This window comes from Pogoniulus pusillus, chromosome Z (assembly GCF_015220805.1).
Source record: "Pogoniulus pusillus isolate bPogPus1 chromosome Z, bPogPus1.pri, whole genome shotgun sequence".
NCBI lineage: Eukaryota > Metazoa > Chordata > Aves > Piciformes > Lybiidae > Pogoniulus > Pogoniulus pusillus.
The window spans coordinates 93,255,461-93,280,295 of record NC_087309.1 but is presented as its reverse complement, the minus strand read 5'-3'; the positions used below and the strand labels follow the sequence as shown (position 1 = coordinate 93,280,295).

At 40.9% G+C, this 24,835-nt stretch overlaps 1 protein-coding gene across 1 annotated transcript in view; it reads left to right on the top strand.

Moving 5' to 3' along the window:
• PGGT1B (protein geranylgeranyltransferase type I subunit beta) overlaps positions 1–24,835 on the top strand; it is a 75,856-nt gene that overhangs the window by 34,637 nt on the left and 16,384 nt on the right. The window contains 5 exon segments of the mRNA XM_064140090.1: positions 5,370–5,521; positions 12,349–12,481; positions 17,611–17,656; positions 20,214–20,398; positions 20,675–20,783. Coding sequence (XP_063996160.1) covers positions 5,370–5,521; positions 12,349–12,481; positions 17,611–17,656; positions 20,214–20,398; positions 20,675–20,783 — 625 coding nt within the window.

The following is a 24,835-nucleotide window of genomic DNA, read 5'->3' as shown; positions in this document are numbered from 1 at the left end:
TCTGTACTTCTCGGCTTCAGAAGTGCCAGGCCATCTCACAAACACGTCCCAATATACTCTCTTATCCCTGGCCTCCGCCTGGCTGGAGACAGGGCACCTCTAATTCTGAGCAGTGTGACTGCATGAGGCACATGGACCTGAGGTACTGGCTTCACCACCCCTTGAGGGAGAGCGCTGCCTGCGGGACACTGGGGCAACCCCTCTTCTGGAGGAGTTATTCCCTGTGTTTGTCCCCTGCAGTTCCCTTACCCTGGCCCATAGAGCTGAGGTGGGCTGGCCATGCCATCTATCCATGTTTTCCCCATGGTCACACAGTGTTCTCCAGAGTGACCCCCTGTGTGTACCCTGTCTGCTCTGGGCTGGTCTCCTGCGGGGAGGAGGAGGAGCACGGCGGCGTGTGTTCCTTACAGCTGAGACTTGCACCCATTCTGAAGGTGAAGAGCAGTCCTCCTCTGCCTTCTGCATTTCAGAGAAAGAGGCTTTTAGCTCGTTCACTTCTTGGGTGAGGGTCTCTACAGTGGCAATTAAGGTTTTCCTCGACAAACTGTCTTCAAACTGTCTTAGGTCATTCACAAACTCCCTGATTGTGGGAAGGTTGTTGGGGTCTCTGCCCAGCAGCAGTGCTCCCAATGTGGGGGCATATGTGGAAGGGGCACACTGGGTCAGTTTCTTTAAGAGGGCTGGCTTCATGCGGACATCATCAGGGTCCGAGGGCCTCTGGTCGGCTCCATAAATTATCTCTTGAACCGCCATTTGCCTCAGGTATGAGATACCCTGTTCCATATCTGTCCATCTAAGGGGATGGAAAATCATGTCATCCTTAGTCGGGTACCTGTACCTCACAGCTATCAGAAGCCTGGCCCAAAGTGAGTGGGTACCATCGAGCCTTCCCAGCTCCTTATCCACACCTCCATCCCTCGACAAGGATCCCAGTTGCTTTGCCTCCCTGTGATCTAGGTCCACGGTTTCTGCTCCTGCATCCCAGCATTTCAAAAGCCAGGCTAAAAGGGACTGTCCGTTTGCCCTTGCATACTCCTGCCTTATGTGCCTGATTTCCTTTCTGGGCGTGGAGCTGATAAGGATCACTCCATTATCAGGTCCATTTCCAGCTGGTTGCTGTTGCTGGGGGGTGCTGGTTCCCGAAGAGGTCCCTTGCCCCGGATCGGTATCTGCGGGAGGATTTGGGTTTGATCTGGCTGGCCGCGTGGTGATGGGGGCAAGATGGATGGGGCTGGGCTGAGGGGGCAGGGTCAGGGGGGCTGCCCTGGGCGGGACCGGAGGCGGAGTTCGGGGCGGAGCCGCGCTAGGGGCGGTCTGCCCTGTCGCCCATCCCCCGCAGCTGCAGCTGGGGCAGTGAGGGCCACCCCTCCCCCTAAGCACCCTAATGGCGGCGCCCACCCGATATTTCCATGTGTCCCAGTTCACCGCTATCTTATTAATTCCCAAACCCAGATTTACACACAGTGAAATAACAGCTATCCAGTACCATTTCTCGCCCAAAATATCTGGAGCTTCTGTGCTCCAATGCATATACTCAGATTGATTCCATGTTCCAGAAACATTTCTAAACACAGTGATATTACTAACAGAATTCAGGAAATAGGCATAGACTCGGGCAGGCAAATGCTTAGAATATTCCCAGAGCATATCAATGACAATCCAGAAGACATGGTAACTTATAAACTTTAACAGCCAGCCCCACAACAGCCATGCAAAAGCGTTAATGATTAAGACTTTCAGAATATCCATTTTTTAACTTCCAAATCTTCTCTGAAAGAATTCTTTCTACCTAGCCCCACGTTGAGACGCCAAATAAATTGTCTTGGGTTCAAATGCAGGTTCCCAGAGACTCTTATAAATTTGGTAGACCCAATGACAATTTATAGAATTTATAGAGTTTATAGAGTGCCCTCCCCTCCTCCCCCTCCTTTCCCCAAAAGACAGGGAGAGAGATAAAAGGTAGGGACACCCCAATAAATCAATCTCACTCGATTTGGAAGTTAAAAAGGAAAAGTTTAACAATAACTTAGAAAAAGGGATTGGAGGTAGGGGAGTTTACAAAGGATAAGGAAGGGAAAACAGCAAAATACAAAACAGGGATGGATACAACCCGAGTAGTGTGATGGTGTCTCTGCCTCGTGGCTGGTATGCACTATCAGTGTGTGTGTGTGTTCGTGAACGCAGGTAGGGAGAAAGAGGGCGAAAAGAGGAAGAGACAGGAGAACTCCTGTCTTTTATACCACAGGAAGTGGGGGGAGTGGGCTAACCATCACCTGGAGTGTGGCCCACCCCTGAGGAGGGGCCAAGACCCCTAGGGTCAGGTTAAGGGTCACTCCCCCAGGAGTGTTAACCCTATACAAAGAGGATCAGGCCAGTCAAGCGGGACCTGTCTTTCATAAACCCATGCTGACTGGGCCTGTTTGCCTGATTGTCCTATATGTTCCATACGATAGTACTTGAGGTGATCTGCTCAATGATCTTCCCTGGTATTAAGGTTAGATTGACAGGCCTGCAGTTTCATAAATCCTCCTTCCAGCCTGTGTTGTGGATTGGCCTCACACTGGCTAACTTCCAGTGAGCTAGGACCTCTTTGGTTAGCCAGGACTGCTGGTAAAAGTGATGGAGAGTGATCTGGTCAATACCAGTTCTTTCAGTATCCTTGGATGGATCCTGTCTGGCCACACAGACTTTTGTCTAAATGCTACAGCTTGTAAATAATCATTTACCCTTGGATTCTTGGGGCTTCATTCTGCTCCATGTCTGTCTTTCAGCTAATGAGGCTGAGTACCTGAAGAAAAGCTAGTCTTTACTACTGAAGAGCAGGGCAAGTCAAAGAAAACATTGAGTATCTCATCCTTTTTGTCCATAACTGATTCAAGGTTGCCTTTTTTAGAATAAAAACTGGCTTTGCTTAAAGGTTAATCAATTACATTAAAATTAATGCTTCTCTGTGTCAGGGTGGATTTGTATCACTCTGAATTTTTGGAGCAGGATTTTACATTTTAGGTAAGGTGACAAGGGTTAAGTTGCTTATAGTATAATTATTAAGGGAAAGGTATTCTGAAGCAGAAGATTTTTAGTTCTGTCATATTTTAAAATCCTTGAAGTTGGTCTGGGTGTTGCTTTTGAGGTTAGAGCCTGTCATCCACCCAAGTTAGAACACTGTGTTTCATTACTGCAGTAGCTTTCTAAGCTTTCATGAAACATCTGTCCTCTATCTGGGACGTACCCTATGGGGAAGTCTGGGGCTCATGTACCTCTCCTACAAGGAGAGGCTGAGAGATCCGAATATTTAGCTTCGAGAAGAGAAGGCCCTGAGGAGTTCTCTAGTCAGTGATACCCAGTGGCAGAATTGGTGGAATAGGCATGCAGTAGGACACAAGAGGCTTCCTCTGAACATCAGAAAAAACTTTTTTTCATGGTGAGGGTGACGAAGTACTGGCACAGGTTGCTTAATTGTTGGGAGTCTGCATCCTTGTAGATGCTGAAAAGCCATCTAAACATGATTATAGGCACCTGTCCCTAGGTGAGCCCATTGGCTCAGATGACATACAGAAGTCTTATACCTTTCACAGTCCTGTCTCCTTGGAGGATGTGCAGAAAAGGTGAAGGCACTGTCAGCTCAACAGTACTTGTGAGAGCTGTTGAGATTAGTGCCCCTTTCTCAACAGAGTCCAGGATGGGAAATAGGGAGAGGCGGTCTGGTTTGCTCCCTTGTTTCTCTAATCTAGGAAGTGGCTGCAGCCACTTTCACTTTGTTTTCTGCTTCCCTTTCCCAGCTCTTTTTAATTCCCTAGGGTGAATCAATCTCTTGCTGTCTAGTGAGTAATAAATATATTTCTCCTAGTTTCTTAATAAAAGCAAAGATTTTTTGTCTTTGGACATAAGCATAACTTGTCTGAAAATACCATTTATACATAGCATAACTTAAAGTTGGGCTTATACTGCTTTTTGCATGCATTCTTAGGATTAATTGCAAAATAACAGTGGTAATTGACTAGGCAATAATGTTAGTAAAATGATGTTAAAAATTGCTCGTGTGTGCTACTCGGTAATGAAATAGCTTTCATCCTGTTTAAAATAGTTGTTTTCCAGTTTTTTCCATTGTGATGTGGTTTCTGTTTTCATGAGGTACAATGGTCCAGGATGTGCTTATAATATATTAGAATGAAAAATGATTTAAGCACAGTTGTATCAATCTGTTGCCCATTATTGTAATTTGTATCATGTGATTAGTCACATTTTTTCTCTCAGTGTAGCTCCTCAATTAACATTATTTGCTATGTAAATGCATTGTTTAGCCTCTGATTATTGTTTAAGAGTAGAGATTAAAGTAGATGAGAAGCTAATTAGGTGTTACTTCAATTGACAGATTACTTGTAATCCTTTACACTGCTTTCTGTTTTCAGATCATTAGTGTAGTGTTTCTATCTTAAATTTCCCAGAGATTAAAAATATAGCAAACAGACCCAATACAATAATAAGATGCCTTCCCCTCCCCACCCCCCTTTATCAAAAAAGGAATTAGAAGTAGAGAAGAAAAGGGGTAAAACACCCAAGTAAATAGTTTTACTTTGATTTGGAAGTTAAAGTTTAAAAAAAACCCTGTAACAATAAATAAAAGGTATTTTAGGTAGAGGAGTTACTAAGAGGTACAGGGAAGGAAAACAAGATACAAATAATATACATACAACCAGATTGCTGTCAATAGAAGAAGGTAGAATCAAGAAGGGTTTGTCCACCATGTGGAAGGATGGCCACGTGGTAAAACAGGAGCAGCAGCATGAACATGGGTGGTGCTAGCAGGTATGGAGGCAAAAAAGGGAAAGAAACAGGAAGTTCCTCTGTTTTTATAGGAGGGGGCTAGACAGGAAGTGGGAGTGGGCTAAGCACTACACCTGGGGTCAGGTTCAGATCCTCCCCCCAGGGAGGATTCGGGAGGACCTGGGGTCAGGTTCAAACCACTTTACAGTTAAATTTTACAGTCTTTGTTGAAAGGACCCCCAGAGATTTAGTAGTGCTTATCCAGCTGCCAGGAAGCTAATGCCCAGTGGTGTTTCAGGATAAACTTAGGTACAGTTGAGCACATCCCATGTTTTTGCTGTATTCTTGCATAAAAAACACTCTTGTCAAAGGTATTTTTCCATAGATTCCTACTGACTATTTACAAGGGTAGCAAAGCTGTGCAGTGTCTTGGAATCCAGCTCATATTTTCCAGTGGAGCTTTCCATTTAACTGTAATGAGTTAATGGAAAAGATCCTATACATGTATTTATTGTTCACTTCTCAATATTTTTTGAATGAATGATGAACTGTAATATAAGGTCTTAAGATGTTTCAATATTTTAAAAATTTCCTCATTTTTCTAGGGTCCAGGTATACCTCATCCCTATGATAGTGGACACATAGCAATGACTTACACAGGTCTATCATGTCTGGTTATTCTTGGAGATGATTTGAGTCGAGTAAATAAAGATGCCTTACTGGCAGGACTGAGAGCTCTGCAACTTGAGGATGGCAGGTAAAAGATATCTTGTGTTCTGCAACTCACGGGAAGGTTAATAGAAAACCAATACATGGAATGAAATGTAAGAAACACATTTTTTATGAAAGTAGCTATGTCATATTTTCATTCTATTCGAAAATAGTTTGAGTGCTCATTACCAGTCATAGAACATATACCTATTTATTGTACTTTTTATTGGAGAATGGTGGTATTTGCTTGCAACCATAGATATTTCTAGTTAATGGAAAGATAATAAATTGATTTATATATTGAGGGCAGTATTTTTTTTTCTTCTTTCTCCTTTATACAAGAGAGGTTTTCTGTGGTTATAATCTCTTTTTGCAGGGCCCTAGAACGTTTCTCTGATAATGTTTGCCTTGTGGAAAGATGGAGTTAATTTAGTTTTGAGGGATACAGAAGAAAAATACACATAATTGCTTTGCCCATATATTACTTGTGATAAGTATAATATTACTAAACCTCATTGTGAGAACTGTCATTTTCGCATGCATTTTTTAATAGATGGTATATACTCCTTGATATGCATTGGTTGGTGTCTTTGTTTGCTCTTTTTTTAATACAAGCCGAAGCTGGTAGCTAATGAAAACTTCTCAAGTGCACATGATGTGTTTATGTTGTTAAATCTTACTGAATGGCAAATTTGCAAGAGTACTTTAATGTGAAGGTTTGGGAGTTACTTGCCTCCCACACACACACAGTGACTGACTAGACTCAGCCAGCTGGAAGTTAAGGAATGAAACAATATTTACAGCTTAGCACGATTTACAAGCATATATATACAGTTATATACAAGTTAAAAGTAATACAGAAACACAATGCCCCTCCCAGAAAATCAGAGACCCCAGGAGGCTCCTGACCCAAACTTCCTCTGCCCTCCTGTCCCCTCTGTCCCTCCCTTCAGAAATAACCAGATCAACCCACCTATATCTTAAAAAAAGAGAAAAAAAAAAAAAAAACAAGGAGGTGAGAGGAAAAAGGGTTGGGTCAGATTAAAGAGTTAAGGCAGAGGCAACCACAGAGACCATACCACCAGAAAAGAAGGAACAGAACTGAACTGATAGCTGAGTAGTGTGTGAGAATAGGGTGTCTTATCTATATTTTGACTAGTTGTGTTTCTCAGCATGTGAATGAGGGATATAGGTTACTGTTGGTTTTTTTTTCTTCTCACCACTAAGGATTTAATTTCTCTCAGTAAAATATTCCAATTAGCCTCAAACTAGCCCATTTAAGAAATACATGGTTACAGAAATGTTCCTGAAGGAATTATCTTTCATTTCACCCAGTTTTGTATAATGAAGACGTATCTTTTGTTACACAGCAATTAAAATGTAGTGCTACTTGTTTGTGAAAAGAAAAGAGGAAAACGTGGATCTCTAGGATGTTTAGGACCTAAGTTGTCAGTATGAACTACATGGTGTGTAGTTTTCTGTTATTTATAATAGCAGACTGATCTTAATGGGCTGAGTCCTAATCATAGAACAGTTTGGTTTGGAAGGGCCCTCCAAAGGTGCTTGCAGCAAACAAGCACATCCTCCACTAGATCAGGTTGCTCAGACCCTTGTCAAGCCTGACCTTGAATATCTCCAGGGATGTGGCCTCAACTACGTCACTGGGCAGCCTGTTCCAGTGTTCCATCATCTGCATGGTAAAGTACTTGTTCCTAACACACAACCTAAGTTTACTCTTCTGTAATTGAAAACCATTGCTCCTTGTTGTATCACTACAGGCCTAATGTTTGTAAACAGACATGTGTGCCATATATTTGTGGGTTTGTGTAGTTTGCTGTTCCTTCAAGCATATGAGGATTCCTATGCCATTGCTCCAAGCATTCCTCTTATGTTGGGATATATTTGGTTTAAAAGTATATCTGAAAGGAAGCAGTTGCTCCCAACCTATTAACATCTTGTGGTGGTTCCTTCTTGTCTTACCTGGTAACAGTAAGAAGCTATGTGGAGGTGGCTGTCATGAGAAGGGAGACTCCCTTCTTCCAGGAGTCACATGGCAAAGACAAAAGATAATGAGTACAAGTTGCTACTGAGGAGATTGGGAGTGGATGCCAGAATTTTTTTTTTTCACTATTTGAACTATTAATCATTGGAATAAATTCCCTGAGGGAGATGGTGGATTCCCCTACATTAGACAGTTTCAAGGGCCATCTCATTTAAACTACCTTCTTGCCATGAAAGGTTCGACTACATGATCACAGAATCAAACAGGTTGGAAAAGACCTTTGAGATCATCCAGTCCAACCTATTACCTAACACTTTCTAATTCACTAAACCATGGCACCAGTTGCCTCATCCAGTCTCGTTTTAAAGAACTCCAGGGACAGTTACTAATCATTTACAGAAGTGGCCAGTCTAAGTTCTAACTAGACTTTTGCCTCTCAGATTTTCTTCCTGTATGACCTAGGAACATCCTTAGAATTTTCCTGGGTTACCTGCTTCTCTTTCCAAAGATGATACACCCTCCTTTTTCCCCTTAGTTCCTTCAAAAGTCCCTTGCCTATCCAGGCCAGCTGTCTTTCCCATCAGCTCATCTTTTGGCACATCAGGACAGTGTGTTCCTGCACCTTCAAGATTTCTTTCTTTCTTGAAATAGGTTCAACCTTCCTGGAACATTTTGTTTTTAAGGGCTTTTCCCAAAGTACCCCCTGAGTTAGTTCCTTGAATGAGCTGAAGTCTGCCCTCCAGAAATCCTATGTGGATGTTCTGCTGATGCCCCTCGCAGCTTCACTGCGTATTGAAAACTTCATTATTTCATGATCACTGCACTCCAGAGAGCCTCTGATGACCACATCTCCCACCAGCCCCTCTGTATTTATAAACAACAGGCTGAGCAAGCCTCACCTCTAGTAGGCTAGCACACCAGCTGTGTCAAGAAGCTATCCTTCATACACCGTTAAAACTTTCTAGACTGCCTCTTCTCTGCTGTGTTAATTTCACAGCAGATGTTTAGCAGGTTAAAGTCGCCTACAAGGACAGTGGCTGGTGATCTTGAGACATCCTGCAGCTGTTTATAGAATAACCCCCTCTTCTCTTCCTGGTTGAATGGCCTCTAAGAGACTCCAACTAGTATGTCAGTCTTATTGGTCTGCCCTCTGATTTTTACATACAGACACTCAATCTGTTTATCACTAATCTCAAGCTCCATGGTGTCAAGAGTTTCACTAATATACAGGGCCACACCTCCACTCGTTCTCCCTCTCCTGTCTTTACTGAAAAGCCTGTATCAATCCACTGCAGTGCTCCAGTCATTAGATTCATCCCGCCGTGTTTCTGTGATGGCAACTACATCATAACTTTCCTATTGTGCTAAGGCTTCAGGTCATCCTGTTTTTTACCCATACTGCATGCATTAGTATACATGCGCTTCATCTGGGCTGCTTATTTCACCCCTGAGTCTGGCTTAGCACTCTCAGCTTCCTTTCTGGAGAGCCTGGTTTCATCCTCTTCCTCCCTCAAACCTAGTTTAAAGCTCCCATAATGAAGGCTGTTTATGTAATGAACAGAAACAGGTACTAAAACCCTAACCCAAAATTAAAACAGTTACTTCTGACAATATAAACCTTTTAACCGTTTGTTCTATGACTTGTTACCTGACATATCTCAGTTTGGTACAAAGAGCTAATTAGTGTATTTTGATCACTTAGCACACTCCCTCTACAACTCAGTGAATACCACTATCTCGTACAACATTTACTGGGAGATACTTTCATCTTTCATAACCCATATAGCACCAGGTCTTGCTCTGGGTGACTCACACAAGGGGTGAATGCTATTGATCTCCAGTTATGGTACAGGATAATGGGAAATCAGGATACTTCTTAATATGTGCCAGTACTTTGGTTTACAATCTCCCCACCCGCAAGTGACAAACGCACTGTGCATCAGCCAGATACTTCAAATCACATTCAGCTAAGACAGAGATTAAGATACACACGTTCACTCATAATGTAAAGAGATAATGTAATTGCAATTACTATTTGTTTGTGTCTCCACACCTTTAGAAGACTAGTACGTTTATATTAGGGTAACATCAGAAAAAGGTCTTTCCTTCACTGAGCTCACTTTCTGCTTCCACCTGGGCAAGGTGTTATCTGGCCTTCCCATGTTTGTGCCTTCGGAGCGGTAAGAGTGTTGCTGAAAGGTGTGAAAACATCAATCACACTATAGACTGGCTCCTGCCAAAGCACTCTTTGTTTTGTAGGGGATAGCTGGTAATCTTCATCAAGGAATACAAAATGCAGGACCATGTTCTCAATCTGTATGCTAAAGCATCACATGATATAACCATATTAAAAATTCATAGATAAACCAGGATGGAATGGACCTCAAGAATCTGAACATGAGGTAGCAGAGGGACCTGGACAGAGTGTATAGGATGATCTGGATGAGGGGATTGAGTCCACAGTCAGAAGTTTGCAGACGACACCAAGTTGAGAGCAAGTGCTGATCTGTTGGAGGGTAGTAGGAGGGCTCTGCAGAGGCACCTACACAGGCTGGACAGATGGCAGCAGTCCAATGCCATGAGTTTTAACAAGTCCAAGTGCCATGCTCTGCACTTTGGCCACAACAAACCCAAGCAGCGCTACAGGCTGGGGACAGAGTGGCTGGAGAAAAGCCAGGAAGAGAAGGGGGGGGGGGGATACTGGTTGACAGCCAACTGAACATGAGGCAGCAGTGTGCCCAGGTGGCCAAGAAGGCCAGTGGCATCATGGCCTGTGTAATGCACAGTGTGGCCAGCAGGACCAGTGAAGTCATTCTGCCCCTGTATTCAGCACTGGTCAGGCCACACCTAGAGTACTGTGTCCAGTTCTGGGCCCCTCAATTTAAGAAAGATGTTGAGGTGCTTGACCATATCCAGAGAAGGTCAGCAGGACTGGTGAGGGGGCTGGAGCACATACCCTATAAGGAGAGGCTGACAGAGCTGGGATTATTCAGCCTGGAGAAGAGGAGGTTCAGGAGAGACATTATTGCTCTCTACAACTACCTGAAGGGAGGCTGTAGCCGGATGGGGGTTGGTCCCTTCTCACAAGCACTCAGTGTAAGAACAAGAGGACACAGTCTCAAGCTGCTGCAGGGGAGGTTTAGGCTGGATGTTAGGAAGAAGTTCTTCACAGAGAGAGTGATTTGCCATTGGAATGGGCTGCCTGGGGAGGTGGTGGAGTCACTGTCCTTGGAGTTCTTTAAAAGGAGACTGGATGGGGCACTTGATGCCATATTTTAGTTAATTAGAAGGTGTTAGGTTGGACTCGATATCAAAGGTCCTTTACAACCTGATTAATTCTGTAATTCTGTGATTATCAAGACCAACTTATTCCAACACTGTCAAGTCCCTAGCACTAGTGTCCTTAAGCACCACATCTACGCATCTTTTAAATACCTCCAGGAATAGTGACTTCACCATTTCCCTGAGCAACATGTTCTAATGTCTAATGACCCTTTTAGTGAAGAAGTTTTCCATAATGTCTAATTTAAACTTCACTTCTTGCTACTTGAGGCCATTTCCTCTCATCTCTTATTACTTGGGGAAAAAGACTGACTATAATCACCTCAATATAATCTCTTCCAGATAATTGTAGAGTGATAAGCCTTCTTTTCTCCAGACTGACCAACACAGTTCCCTGATCTGGTCATAAAACTTGTTCTCTTGACCCTTCTTCATATTTGCTGCCCTTGGATCATGCTCTAGAACCTCAATGTCCTTCTTGTAGTGTGGAGCCCCAAATTGAGCACAGCACTCAAGATGTGATCTCTTCAACACTGAGTACAAGATGACTGTCAGTTCCCTAGCAGAGACATATTTTTTGTCTCTGAGATACAACTTTAGAATATTCACAGAGCTTGGAAACAGAGTTGGAGATAATTTTCACCATTTGTATTATAAAGAGTAGTGAAAACAATTACGTATGCATGGGAAACTGATTCTCAAATCAAAGTCAGGAAAGAAAGCCTTGTGAGCTAGTAAGATTTCTAGGAAGGCAAAGAACTCTTCCCAAAAGAGTCAGTGTTAAAGTGGTAGTTCATTCATCAGTATATACTGTGAAGAGAGAAAGACTCTAAGCATTAATGTCTTTGAATAAAGAAAGACCATTACATGGCTGGAAATAATGTTTTTCAGGGCCCTAAATGTTAGTAGTTCTATTCTAAAAACAAAATCCAACATATCCTTGGGTTATATTTAGGTGAACACTTTTAAAATAAAAAAAATATGCTATTCCTTCAATTGCTTGTTACATTTTCTGGTGAACAGGCTATACTGTGTATCACAGAATCACAAACCTTAGAGATTGAAAGGGACCTCCAGAGATCAAGTCCAACCTCCCTTCCAAAATAGGATCCGCTAGGGTAGTTCACACAGAAATGCATCCAGGCAAGTTTTAAAAGTTGAGAGAAGAAGATTTCACAACCTCTCTGGGCAGCCTGTTACAGTGCTCTGTCACCCTCACTGTAAAGAAGTTTTTCCTCATGTTGAGATGAAACCTTCTGTGTTCCAATTGGTAGCTATTGCTCCTTGTCTTACTACTGCAGACTTTCAAAAAGAGATTGGCCCCATCCACTTGACACCCACCCCTTAAATATTTACACACATTGATCAGATCTGCTCTCAGTCTTCTCCAGACTAATCAGCCCCAGGTTTCTCAGTCTCTCTTTGTGGGAGATACTAAAGTGCTCCCAGTCATCCTTGTGGTCCTTCACTGGACTCTTTCCAGCAAGTCCCTGTTTCTCTTGAACTGGGGAGCCCAAAATTTGACACAGTATTCCAATGTGGTCTCACTAGGGCAAAGTAGAGTATCATAACAGAAATATGTGTTTCAGCTTCTGTGCAGTGCTGGAAGGAAGTGAGAATGATATGCGGTTTGTGTACTGTGCTTCCTGTATCTGCTACATGCTTGATAACTGGTCTGGCATCAACGTGAAAAAAGCTATAGATTACATAAGAAGAAGTATGGTGAGTATTCACAAAGTGTTATTTCTCACTACATTTTAAAGTTACTAGCTTTGTTTCTTAACTATGATTAAAATCTCTCTGTCCAGATTGAAATTGGGTAATTTCTTTATTTTCTGTTCCTATTTCAGCAAGTTGAAAATGAAAAAAAACCACCCTTTTTGTTCCTTGCACTAGTATTTTTGGTGTAATATGTGTATCAGCAAGGTAGTTCTATTCTTTATTTGTACACTGCAAATTAAATATGATCATTTCTTTGAATTTTGATTTAAAATGAAAAATTGTTTTTACATCTGGGTCCCAATGTTCCTATAATGTAGAAAAGTGTGCATAAATAAAACAGTGCATCAATAAAATTCTCATACTTCAGTAAGCTTTAGTCCTACTCTTTATATTACAAAAAGAAACAACTGAAAAATTGATGATTAATATTAATTCAAGCTTCAGTGTTTCCAGTCATGAACTTCATGTTTTTATTAAACATTTGTAATGAAAGGAGATTTCAGCATATAAAAATTTTCTGTCTGTGCAGATTATCTTAGTTGGTTGGAGCAAAAGAGTTCTGAGGATTTTTTTCATGATGCTTAATTTGTTAAATCGAGTTTTGTATTCCAAGACTAAAATATGTTTTTCAGAGAAGCTGAGTAAGCTTGAAAAATACAGCTCCTTAAATTTAATTAAATATACATAGTAAAATTTGCTGGTTCACAAAGCCATAAACCATCACAAATTTGATAATTGCTGCCATTAATTTATAAAACTAAGAAACATGTCTAAAAAAGACTTAATCTTGTGCTTCAGACCAAATTGTTTTTTAACGTGTGTTTATTTTTAAGTGAGGTAGTTGGACAAATAAACATTTGTACTATCCATTGCAAGAAGCTTCCTGGCACGCTGCTGTAGTCCTAAGTGGACAGAGGTGGTGAAGGGCAGAAAAGAGTCTTACAAGCATAGGAGCCAGCAGTCTGTTCATGCTAGCACCTTTTTTTTTTTTTTTTTCTTCCTTGTTTGGTCTTTCCCTTTCTTACTACTGGTCCTTTGAGAACACCTGTACCCCACCTTAGCATGGTTTTCCATGGTGACAGTGTCACAGATTAATCCCTTTGGGGTTTCACCCAGGGACAAATTTATCTGTTCTCCTTTCACAGTCTAGGGACTCAGGATGCTCACTTTTCACTAGTTAGGTCAGGAGGATTCTTCTTCATCTGACCCTTGCTGGACCTTTGTGACTACCAAGATTGGTCTTTAATCAGATAGCTTAGCAGAGATACAGTAGGAGAATTAATTATTTTTAAAAAGAGAGCAAAACCAAAGGGCAAAATCTTCACTGAAGTGTTCTATATGTGACATCACGTATTTGCTACCATTTTGTACAGTTGAGTGCAGCTTTGGTTCCCTAAAGGTACAGTAAAACTAGGAGGGGTACAAAGAAACTAGAGTTGAATTGTCATAGATATGAACCAGATTGTGTAGAAGAGCTATTTAATATAGTGGGACTCTTAATTCTTGAAATTATAGTAAGTAGAATGTGACAGAACTACAGGTAGCACTGAAAATAGGAAGTGGGCATGAAGCAATTACTTTAAGATAACTAAAGACCATCATATGAGGCCTTTGGTAGAGCAGGCAAGTGGAGGTTTTTCTGAAAGTTTGGACCTTTGAAATGACACTGGATAGTCACTGTTTACTGTAATCTTGAACCAATTTTATAGTTTAGTTCTAGAGCCTTAGCATTAATCTTTGACTACAATTATAATTTTTAATGTTGCAATTGGGAAAATTGATTCCACTTGAAAAAAAACCAAACCTGAAGCCTGAACAGAACAACATATCTTGGAATGACTCATAGTAAAACTTGAATTGACCAGTGAAGTATAACTGGAATCTGGGCATGGCTGAAGTCCAGAAGACATTGTGTCCTGTCACAAAGACTCAGAACTTAAAGATATGTAAACAATACTCTGTAGGTAGCAGTTACCTTAGTATGGTGTATTCTTGTCCAGACTTAGTGTGAATTGGTAGATGACTATACAATATGTTCAGTAGGATTTATTTTTAAAAGTATTAATATACTCTTAATTTACTGTAGAGTTGGTGTGCCTGCGTACACTTGTCTTTGAGGGGGTTCTATGAGGATGTACTGCTTGTTCAAACTAGCACTTCAACACATTAACTCATTTGCAAAGTGTCTGGCACTTCTAGGTCAATACACAGTCTTTGCATCCTTCTTGGTCATACCTTCAGGTACCTTCAACTCTGGTACCTCAAGTGTTCAAGGAGTAGGCTTTATATAGTGCTGACTGTTCCTTCTTCCCATTCATCTCTTGCCATGACTTTTCTTGAAGTAGGTTACAGTTCAATTACCTAGCATATGATCAAAGTATTTCTTAAATAAAATTAACCTGAAATACGATATCCAAGAATGTTAATCTGTTTTCTCCTGTTAGATGCTGTAGATGGTGCTAAAAATAACACACATGTGTATGTATGTATTGCAATTTGAAGTAAATTCTGTATGAGTTTTGATTTTGTATTTTCTTGTTGCTAGTCATACAGTGAATATTGCTATAGATTTTCTTGCAAATTCTTCTTGCTGTTTTGCTACTGTTACCTCATGCTGATACTTCCATTATAAAACAAAAGATTGCCTTGCTCAGTTGTTGTGGTTTTATTTTAGTGTTGTATGTCATCACTTAGAAATGAACTTTTTTTTTTTCAGTTATTCTAACACCAAACATGTGAATTGCAACTAATCTGGATGGAAAGTAACATGGCTGGTTAAACAAAGTAATCTTTGTAATTCGTTTCTGGATTTTTTTAGTTTATTCTGTAGAATTCACACTCTCTAATGATGCAGTGTAAGAACTGCGATAGATATAATTGAGTTCAGTACAGATGAAGGAGAGAGTGGGTTTGTGTAGTTAGGCATGTCAAGAACAGCCTTGGAATGTGAAACAATGGCATTGCCTTATTCAGAAGGGTAACTGTTCAATAGTATTGAATCTTCATACAGAATGCTGTATAGTCCTCTTGTTAACACTTGAGTAAAATTTATACAATATTGATGAGAAAAATAATTCTCAGTCAGTTTTATTGTCAGTAAAATAGGCTCAAATCATGCAGTTTTTATCATCATCAAAAAACAGACACTAAGATGCTAACATTTCAGTTCATTTCCACAGACTCTGAAGCGCTTTTTTTGCAGCATTGCTTGATTTGCAATGAGTTTTGTTCTTAAAGTGGAGTTATCATAAGAAGCTCCTAGTATCTGTTGCTTCAAGTACAGCGGACTCCTTGAAATGCAGGTGCTGGTACAATTAAGAAACTTTTAGACTTAAATTAACATTGTACCCAACTGGATTTACACATTTCCTGAGAAGTAATGTTTAATTATGCAGTCTTTATGTTTTAGTAACCTGGAGTCTCTTGCATATAGTTTCATAGGTCTTTTCAAAATGACAGATGCAAAAATTGTTACCTAGTTGTTCTTTAATGCTTCCTAGTCCCCCAGGAGCAGGTGCTGTCTGTAAATAGGCACTAGTCAGGTCAGCCAAGGTCAGCTATTGTCTATTAAAATTACAAGCTAATTGTACAGCCTGACACTGTCTAGGATGCACAATTAACAGCTTCTCTCCAGAGCTATTTACTTTATACATATATAAAGCAAACCACCTTCTCTTACCGATACAGTTCATAGAGTTTATTAGCTTTGCCAGAACTTTACTAAGCAGCCTGCTTTTTGCTTATCAATTGATAGGTCTGTGGAGTATGGAGTGCATTTGCATTGCACTCTCACAGTCAGTGCAAGGAGTTTACACTGTTCTAACATTCAGATATTTGTAAGTTTTACTTAAAATTGCCTGATTCAGACTCTGGAAAGTCAGACTTCTGCTTGAAGAGTACATATTAAATATTGGTCATTTTAGTTGCTGCAAGTTGCATCAGTAACTCAAGTTGTAGTTTTAATAGTTTCCATGCGTATGTTTGATTATTTTCTTTCAATGTCAGCTTTTAAAAGACGTCATTCTTAAAGACGTTAGCTCTTGTTAGCTCTTTGGTTAGGAGGGGAGTTGTTTGTGGTCTGTCAAGATGTCCTGTATCTACTGGAGAGAATACTGGAAATTCGTAGTCAGAACCTGGAGGGAAAAAAATAGCAAAATGGCTTCCTAAGTGTCTGATCAAGTAGTGAACCAATCATTAATTGAGCAGTTAATATAGAAGATGTATTGGATCTGTGTAATTAAAAATCAAACTTCCTTTTTGTGTCTGTTAAATAGTTTCATATTTATTTAGTGATAATTTATTAAGTATTCTATGAATTAATGTAAAATACACAATTATCCATTTTGTGGATAATTTCTTATACAAAATGATTTAATAAAAACATATACAGTATCACCTAGATACTGTAGATTGCTTGTAATAAACTTGCTCATCAGACTCGAAGTTTCTCCTTTTCTTTCACTTACTGTGACTTTTCAGTATTGTTAACGTTATTTTCAACTGTAATATTTTATAGGATAAGTAACATGTACTCCAATCTTATGCTTTGTTGTCACTTCTAGTTTCCTCTCCTCCCATGCCTTTTGTCTTTGCTTTATTAAAACCTGATGTTCTCACCTGGTTTTCTTGCACCTTACTAAGTTCTTATACTTGAGTATTGTACACACAGTTGTACCTCACATTTCACCTTTTTGTGTGCTAAGTAGATTTTGGGGTTAGAGACAGAGGTAATTTATCTTTTTATTTGTTTGTTTTTTAAATTAAATAGTGGGTTTTTTTCTTTTTAGAAAGACAAAATAATTGACATGTGTTTATTTTTTATTAAATGGTTATCTATGTCAAATGCTTCCCCTTTTTTGGTAAAGACATGTTTATGCATTTTCAGACTTGTAACATACATTCACAACTAAACTGAACTCATATTAAAGTTATAAAAGCTGCCAGCATTGAAACAAGTCTTATATATTAACTGCTTTCTGCCAAGAGCTTTTTGAGATGTAGATAAAGAATTTCATCAGGTTAATTTGTGATTATGGTCTGATGATTTTACTAGTAAACTGAAAAGCTACAATGTCGATGAAAGTCATGTGATAAACTGGCCTGTGGTGTGGGTTTTTTTGTTTTTTCAGTCTTACGATAATGGGCTGGCACAAGGAGCTGGACTGGAATCTCATGGTAAGAATGTTAAAGAGTTTTACACTTGTTTTTAAGACTGAGATTGAAAATGCTTTAAGGGATGTATGGTGTGTCATTCCTTTCCTTCTCTGATTTTAAGGATGCAGGATTAGGAGGAGGAAATCCAAACCAAGCTTCAGTACAGTCTGTGTTCTTTCCATAGTGCCATCTTAATACCAGGCCAGATGGGCTCTTGATATATCATTTTTAGTAATCTTCCCTTATGATTATTATGCTGAAAATGTTGGCTGCAGTGATCATACCTTGTTGACAGAATAAACATTTTCCACATGTACTATTGCTACTATGGATTTACCTGCAAGAGATTTCGTGCAATACACCTGGTATCCTGCAATTTCAACAGCTATGGGTAAAATCTAGAAACATTCTCTCTGACAGATTACAGCATTCATGGGGGGCTCAAATCGTGAAGCAGCAGTTAATTTTTGTAAAAAGTTGGCTGTTGCAAAGATAGAAATTCTCAAAATATTTTTAAGGAAAATGTTTCTGTATGTTTTAAGTAGTCCTCTCCTTGTGACAGAGAAACTTACTGTTGCGGAGGGATATTCTACCACCTACGGCAATTGTGATGGAGGGGAGAAATTAATGCAAGAGGATATTTATAAAATATATATATATTTATTAACTGCAATATTTTCAACTCTCGCCCCCCCAACCACTGAACTTCAATATCAATATTTGTTCTACATGGTTATGAAGACATGGGAATATGTATCAAACATTAACTATTATAACAACTAACATACATTCGAACTATTAAACAGAGTATTTTTCCCTGCGGCTCAATGCCGCTTGGGGTCTATATACTATTTGCCCAGCAGAGTGGGCTGAAAGCTGTTCTTCTGCTCTATGGCAGAGGTAACAGAAATTACAGAGGCACCGAAGTATTTATTCAATTCTGATTAATCGGTAATCACTCTCCAGGGCTACCTCACAGCCTATGCCTAGTGTCCAATTCGTCAGGGTCTCTGCCTGTGGACTTTGAGGCTGGAATCCTCTGGCTTCAGGGGAAGTGACAGTCTCTGACCTTATGCTGCTAGATTCTTTTGGATATTCTCTCCAGGGATATGTAGGCAGGATCTCAGGTACAGAGGCATGCCGTGCAGTCTGAGCACGGGTCTAACGCTGGCTACTCAGGCTGATTGAATGCAGGTAGGCAAGCATGCAATGTGGGGGAGCAAACACATGAGCCTGTGTACCCCTATTTATTAAATGTGGGCCGAGAAGTAATAGCCCATTGGCCACCAGAGTGACCAATCAGGTTGGCAGTCAGCCAAACCTCACCATACTAGGCAAATGCCACAGGCGTGGACTCCAAATACGGGAATCACGTGGATCTAGCACTAGGCAGGCACGAGCTGGGTGTGTGGGGGCTTACACAGTCAGGTGTCCTGGGCAACTGACTTTATGGCACCAGGTCTGTTGTGCCCCTTTGTGCTCGTTTACCCCTGGTGCAGGCAGAGAGACATGTCCAGGCAGGGCAAGGCATAAATAAGCCTGCTTTCAGACCTACAGGCCCTCCACAACAATAACTGATTTTTATGTGAGTGATACTAAAACTGTAAAGTGTTTATTACCTTTCTCTTAGTATTGTACATTTGTATGTTTCCATCTGTGTTCATCCAACAGGATGTGTAAGATTGAAAAACTTAAATTATGTTCTTACATATTAAAAAAATATTACATAACTAAGTTACTTTCTCATGCTTGTGATAATAGATAGCATTACTTTCCAGCATCCTTCTCCTGCTGCATTTCAGCATCAGAATGAAAGTAATCTTTGAGTTCCTGGATAGTATAAAGATATAGTGCCTGTATTATGAAGAACTTTTGAGCCCCAAGTCTTGTGTCAGCAGCTTGCTTATGGTCATTCCCAGGCTGTAACTTTATCATATCAGCAAACAGAATGAATTTCAATTCACTTTTAAAAGTTATTTCTATGATGCACAAAGATCACAAGTCTTTTTTCTGATTCTAAATTTTACTATGCAGCAAAAAAAATCCTTAGAAGAGTAACTTATGTTTATTACAGCCATGAGAGTCCAGCATTTTTGTCACAGTATTAGCTTTTTTATGTATTTTTCCCCTTATTTTTTGTCTTTCTCCTCATCAGACACTTCTCTCTGTTTATATCCTCTGCAGGACTGTGTCTGAGACTGCCTTTGGCATCTCTGCTTCAGTCTGCTGGAATCTCAGTAGCTTTCTTTTTTACATTACATATGAATAAATTTTCACATTGTCATTTCCTTATTTCTGGACTGCTGTGTTACTTAAATTGTGCAGTGTTGGGAGGCTGTCAGGTTTATAAAAGAATTAAATTTGATTTATTTGTGTAAGAATAGGGTTGAGGCTTTTTTCCCCCATTAACACATATGCCATACAAAACTAGTTGTATTTATTGGAGTTTAGCCTTAATACTTTCATACGTTTGTTTTGATTTCACAATTATTATCCTAGTTAAAGTTGTGACTGAGATCATACAGGCTTCAGCAAAAGTCCAGGTATTCAGACAATGCAAAAACATCTCTCTTCTCAGGTGGCTCTACGTTTTGTGGTATTGCATCTCTGTGTTTGATGGGTAAACTGGAAGAAGCATTTTCAGAAAAAGAACTCAACAGAATAAGAAGATGGTGTATAATGAGACAACAGAATGGCTACCATGGGCGACCCAACAAACCTGTAGACACTTGCTATTCCTTTTGGGTAGGAGCAACATTGAAGGTAGTGTACAGAACAGCTTAATTACTTACTTGTTTTGATTTCATTAAGCATCATGTCCTTTATTTACTGGAAAAAGTTCCATGTTTGGCACATGAATATGAATATGCACAGCTCACTTACACAGGTCTTTCATTTTGAAAAAATGCAGTATAAGAATGTTTACTAGGTTAGCGCTATGTCTAGTATTACTGATTATCTCATAAACAAACACACTGTTGGTATTCAAAAATACACTAAAATTTAACATTTTGCTGCAATGGTCTAATTTCTTTTCAGCTCTTGAACATATTCCAATATACAAACTTTGAGAAAAACCGAAATTACATCCTGTCAACTCAAGATCGCCTTGTTGGTGGGTTTGCCAAGTGGCCAGATAGCCATCCAGGTAAATTTACATTCTAAGTTAGAAAATGTGTTTCAGCAGCCAGATGTCTGAGAGATAAAAGGGAATATTTCTCCTCAGTCTTTCAAAAAAATGAAAAAAAAGGGGGAAAAGTCAGGGAGGGAGAAAAAAACCCAAATAACTGGAAATAACCCACAACACATAAAAAACCCAACACATAACCTAACCTTTAAAATGTAGTAAGATTTTCAGGTTTTACATGGAAATGGGAAGCTACAGTTTTTCCTTATTCAGCTGAAGAGCATGTGAGTTGTTGTGTATTGCTATAAGAGTATCATTGTCTGGAGCTGGAGAGGTATTTCTGTAACAACCTTAACTGTTCTAATTAAAGGGCATATTGTGCAGTTTAGTATCTTAATAAGTTAAATGAGTAAAATACTTCAAAGTGTTTGTTTCCTTAATAAAAGAATCCTTTAAGGTTACTCAAAAGTCACTCATGTATGTAAAAACAGTAAAAGACATTGTTGTATATCATGATTTACATATTGTAGATACACACAGCAGTTATGTAGAGTGTATCTGAAAATCTGGAAGTGGATGAAGTAGCAAAACCCTTGGAAGATGCTGATCTTTTTAATTTTGAAATAATTAAAATATTGTAGAATTCAGTGTAGCTATTGCAAAGTTGAGAAAACAAAGCTTGTTGCCTGGTGACATTTTGTACATGGAAGTAAACAATTTGTAAACTGGGCAACTCAGATAATAATTCAGTCATAATAAAGGGTAAGTGTGTATTTCATTTAATTTTTAACAAGAACTGATAATTTTTCAAGGTGAACCCACACTGAAATAGTGCGTGTTATAGATATGCTCCCTCTACTCCGTGAAAACCAGGTACGTGTACCTGAAAACTATAGATCAGTCAGTATCACCTGGAGGAAATATTTCTGGTTTTGTTGACAAACCATTTATTTACAGATCTAGGTTTAAAGCCCCAGTCATCTGGAAAGTCTTTTAGCATAGCTATGAATATGAGATAAGATTTGGAAAGGTAAGACTAGTTAATAAAGCTGTTTTCTTGTGATTTGTGTCATGTTCCAGCCTGAACACAACTGTAAAGCAAACTTTTACTGTCTGTCTTGAATTCTTGTGATTCGTGGACCTACTGCTACATTCTTTCTTTGAGCAGATGGTGACATAAATATCTGCTCATGTTTTGAAGGAAAGAGTAAAAAATTAACACAGTTACAGTATCACAGTATCATCAGGGTTGGAAGAGACCTCACAGATCATCAAGTCCAACCCTTTACCACAGAGCTCAAGGCTAGACCATGGCACCAAGTGCCACGTCCAGTCTTGCCTTGAACTGCCCCAGGGACGGCGACTCCACCACCTCCCCGGGCAGCCCATTCCAGTGTCCAATGACTCTCTCAGTGAAGAACTTTCTCCTCACCTCAAGCCTAAATTTCCCCTGGCGCAGCCTGAGGCTGTGTCCTCTTGTTCTGGTGCTGGCCACCTGTGAGAAGAGAGCAACCTCCTCCTGGCCACATCCACCCCTCAGGTAGTTGTAGACAGCAATAAGGTCACCCCTGAGCCTCTTCTTCTCCAGGCTAAACAATCCCAGCTCCCTCAGCCTCTCCTCAGAGGGCTTGTGCTCGAGGTCTCTCACCCGCCTCGTCGCCCTTCTCTGGACACACTCAAGCATCTCAATGTCCCTCCTAAACTGGGGGCCCCAGAACTGAACACAGTACTCAAGGTGTGGTCTAACCAGTGCAGAGTACAGGGGCAGAATGACCTCCCTGCTCCTGCTGACCACACCATTCGTGATGTAGGCTAGGATGCCACCGGCTCTCTTGGCCACCTGGGCACACTGCTGGCTCATGTTCAGGCGGGTATCAATCAGCACCCCCAGATCCCTCTGTGGCTGCTCTCCAGCCACTCTGACCCCAGCCTGTATCTCTGCATGGGGTTGTTGTGGCCAAAGTGCAGCACCCTGCACTTGGAGCTATTGAACCCTATCCCATTGGACTCTGCCCATCTGTCCAGGCGGTCAAGGTCCTGCTGCAGAGCCCTTCTGCCCTCCAACTCAATCACATCTGCCCCCAGATTAGTGTCATCTGCAAACTTGCTGATGACTGACTCGATGCCCTCTTCCAGATCATCAATGAAGATGTCAAAGAGGATGGAGCCCAGTACTGATCCCTGAGGGACACTGCTAGTGACTGGCCACCAGCTGGACGTGGCACCATTCACCACCACTCTCTGGGTCCGGCCCTCCAGCCAGTTCCTAACCCAGCATAGCGTGTTGCCATCCAAGCCATGGGCTGACAGCTTAGCCAGCAGTTTGCTGTGGGGGACAGTGTCAAAGGCCTTGCTGAAGTGCAGATAGACCACATCCACAGGCCTCCCCACATCCACCAAGCGGGTCACCTGATCATAGAAGGAGATCAGGTTGGAGAGGCAGGATCTGCCCTTCCTAAACCCATGCTGGCTGGACCTGAGCTCTTTGCCATCCCTCAGGTGCACTCTTATCACCCCCAAGATAACCTGCTCCATCAGTTTCCTTGGCACTGAGGTCAGGCTGACGGATCTGTAGTTCCCAGGTTCCTCCGTCCGACCCTTCTTGTGGATGGGGACCACGTTGAACATTTTCCAGTCTCCTGGGACCTCTCCGGTGAGCCAGGACTGCTGGAAAATGATGGAGAGCGGCTTGGCCAGCTCATCTGCCAGCTCTCTCAGCACCCTGGGATGGATCCCATCTGGTCCCATGGACTTGTGGGTGTCCAGATGGCTCAGCAGGTCCTGAACTAATTCTTCATGAATTTCCAGGGGAACACACTGCTCCCCGACCCCATCCCCCAGTTCAAGAGGCCACTTGCCCTGAACTCCTTCCTCCTTACTGTTAAAAACTGAGGCGAAGAAGGCATTCAGGACCTCAGCCTTTTCTTCGTCATCAGTTACAGTGTTCCCCTCCTGGTCCAGTAAGGAGTGGAGGCTCTTCTTGCCCTTCCTTTTAGCGTTGATAAATTTATAAAAGTGCTTTTTGTTTTCTTTCATGGAAGTGGCCAGCCTAAGTTCTAGCTGGGCCTTAGCCTCTCTAATTTTTCTCCTGCATAGTCTGGCTACCTCCTTAAACACGTCAGGAGAAGCCTTCCCCTCCTTCCAAAGGCGATACACCCTCTTTTTTTCCCCCAATTCCTTCAGGAGGTGTTTACTCATCCAGGCTGTTCGCCTTCCCCGCCGGCTCATCTTTCGGCACATGGGAACTGCCAGCTCCTGTGCCTTCAAGAGCTCCTGTTTAAAGTAGGTCCAACTATCCTGGACCCCTTTGTTCTCAAGGACTGCTGCCCAGGGGACTTTGGAAATAAGTTTCTTAAGCAAATTGAAGTTTGCCCTCCGAAAGTCCAAGGTGTAGGTTTTGTTGTAGTGCCTCCCTACCTCCCTGCATATTGAAAACTCCACTAACTCGTGATCACTACACCCCAGGCAGCCTCCCACTGTCACATCACCTACCAGATGTTCTAATGTGAAGAATAACTATGAATGCAGCATTGCATAGATTGTTGCTGTGGAACTGTTCTTTTCACTGTTGTAAGTGTGCAGTTGACTATGTATGAGACTATGGACTCAGTCTGATATCTGAAAGGCAGTCTGTCTTTTGATAGTTGTGTATCTCCACAAAAAAGATTATACACTTTACTAATATGAAACATCTGTTCAGCTTGATTGTTCTCAGACCTTCTCCTGTTGATTAAGTATACACAGTCCTCTTGATTTTAGTGTAAAAGAAAAATGTGAAGGAAATGGAAATGGTATGGATCTTTTATGTTTTGTTGAGACCAAATATGGACATAAATTATTAATTCTGCTTGAAGTCTTTAGCATTTGTAAAGCTGAGAACAGCAGCCTTAATTTGATTTTGCTGCAAAACTCAAATGTGCCAGAATATTCCAAAAAGGCTTTCAAACTAGGAACATGCCATTTTTTTCAGAGATGCTTTCTAAGATAGATTCAGAATTTGAACTACTTACAGCTCGTACTTAATACCAGTTCTGTTTAAATTTGGATAGGCAATGTGGATTTGCTGTGCAGTA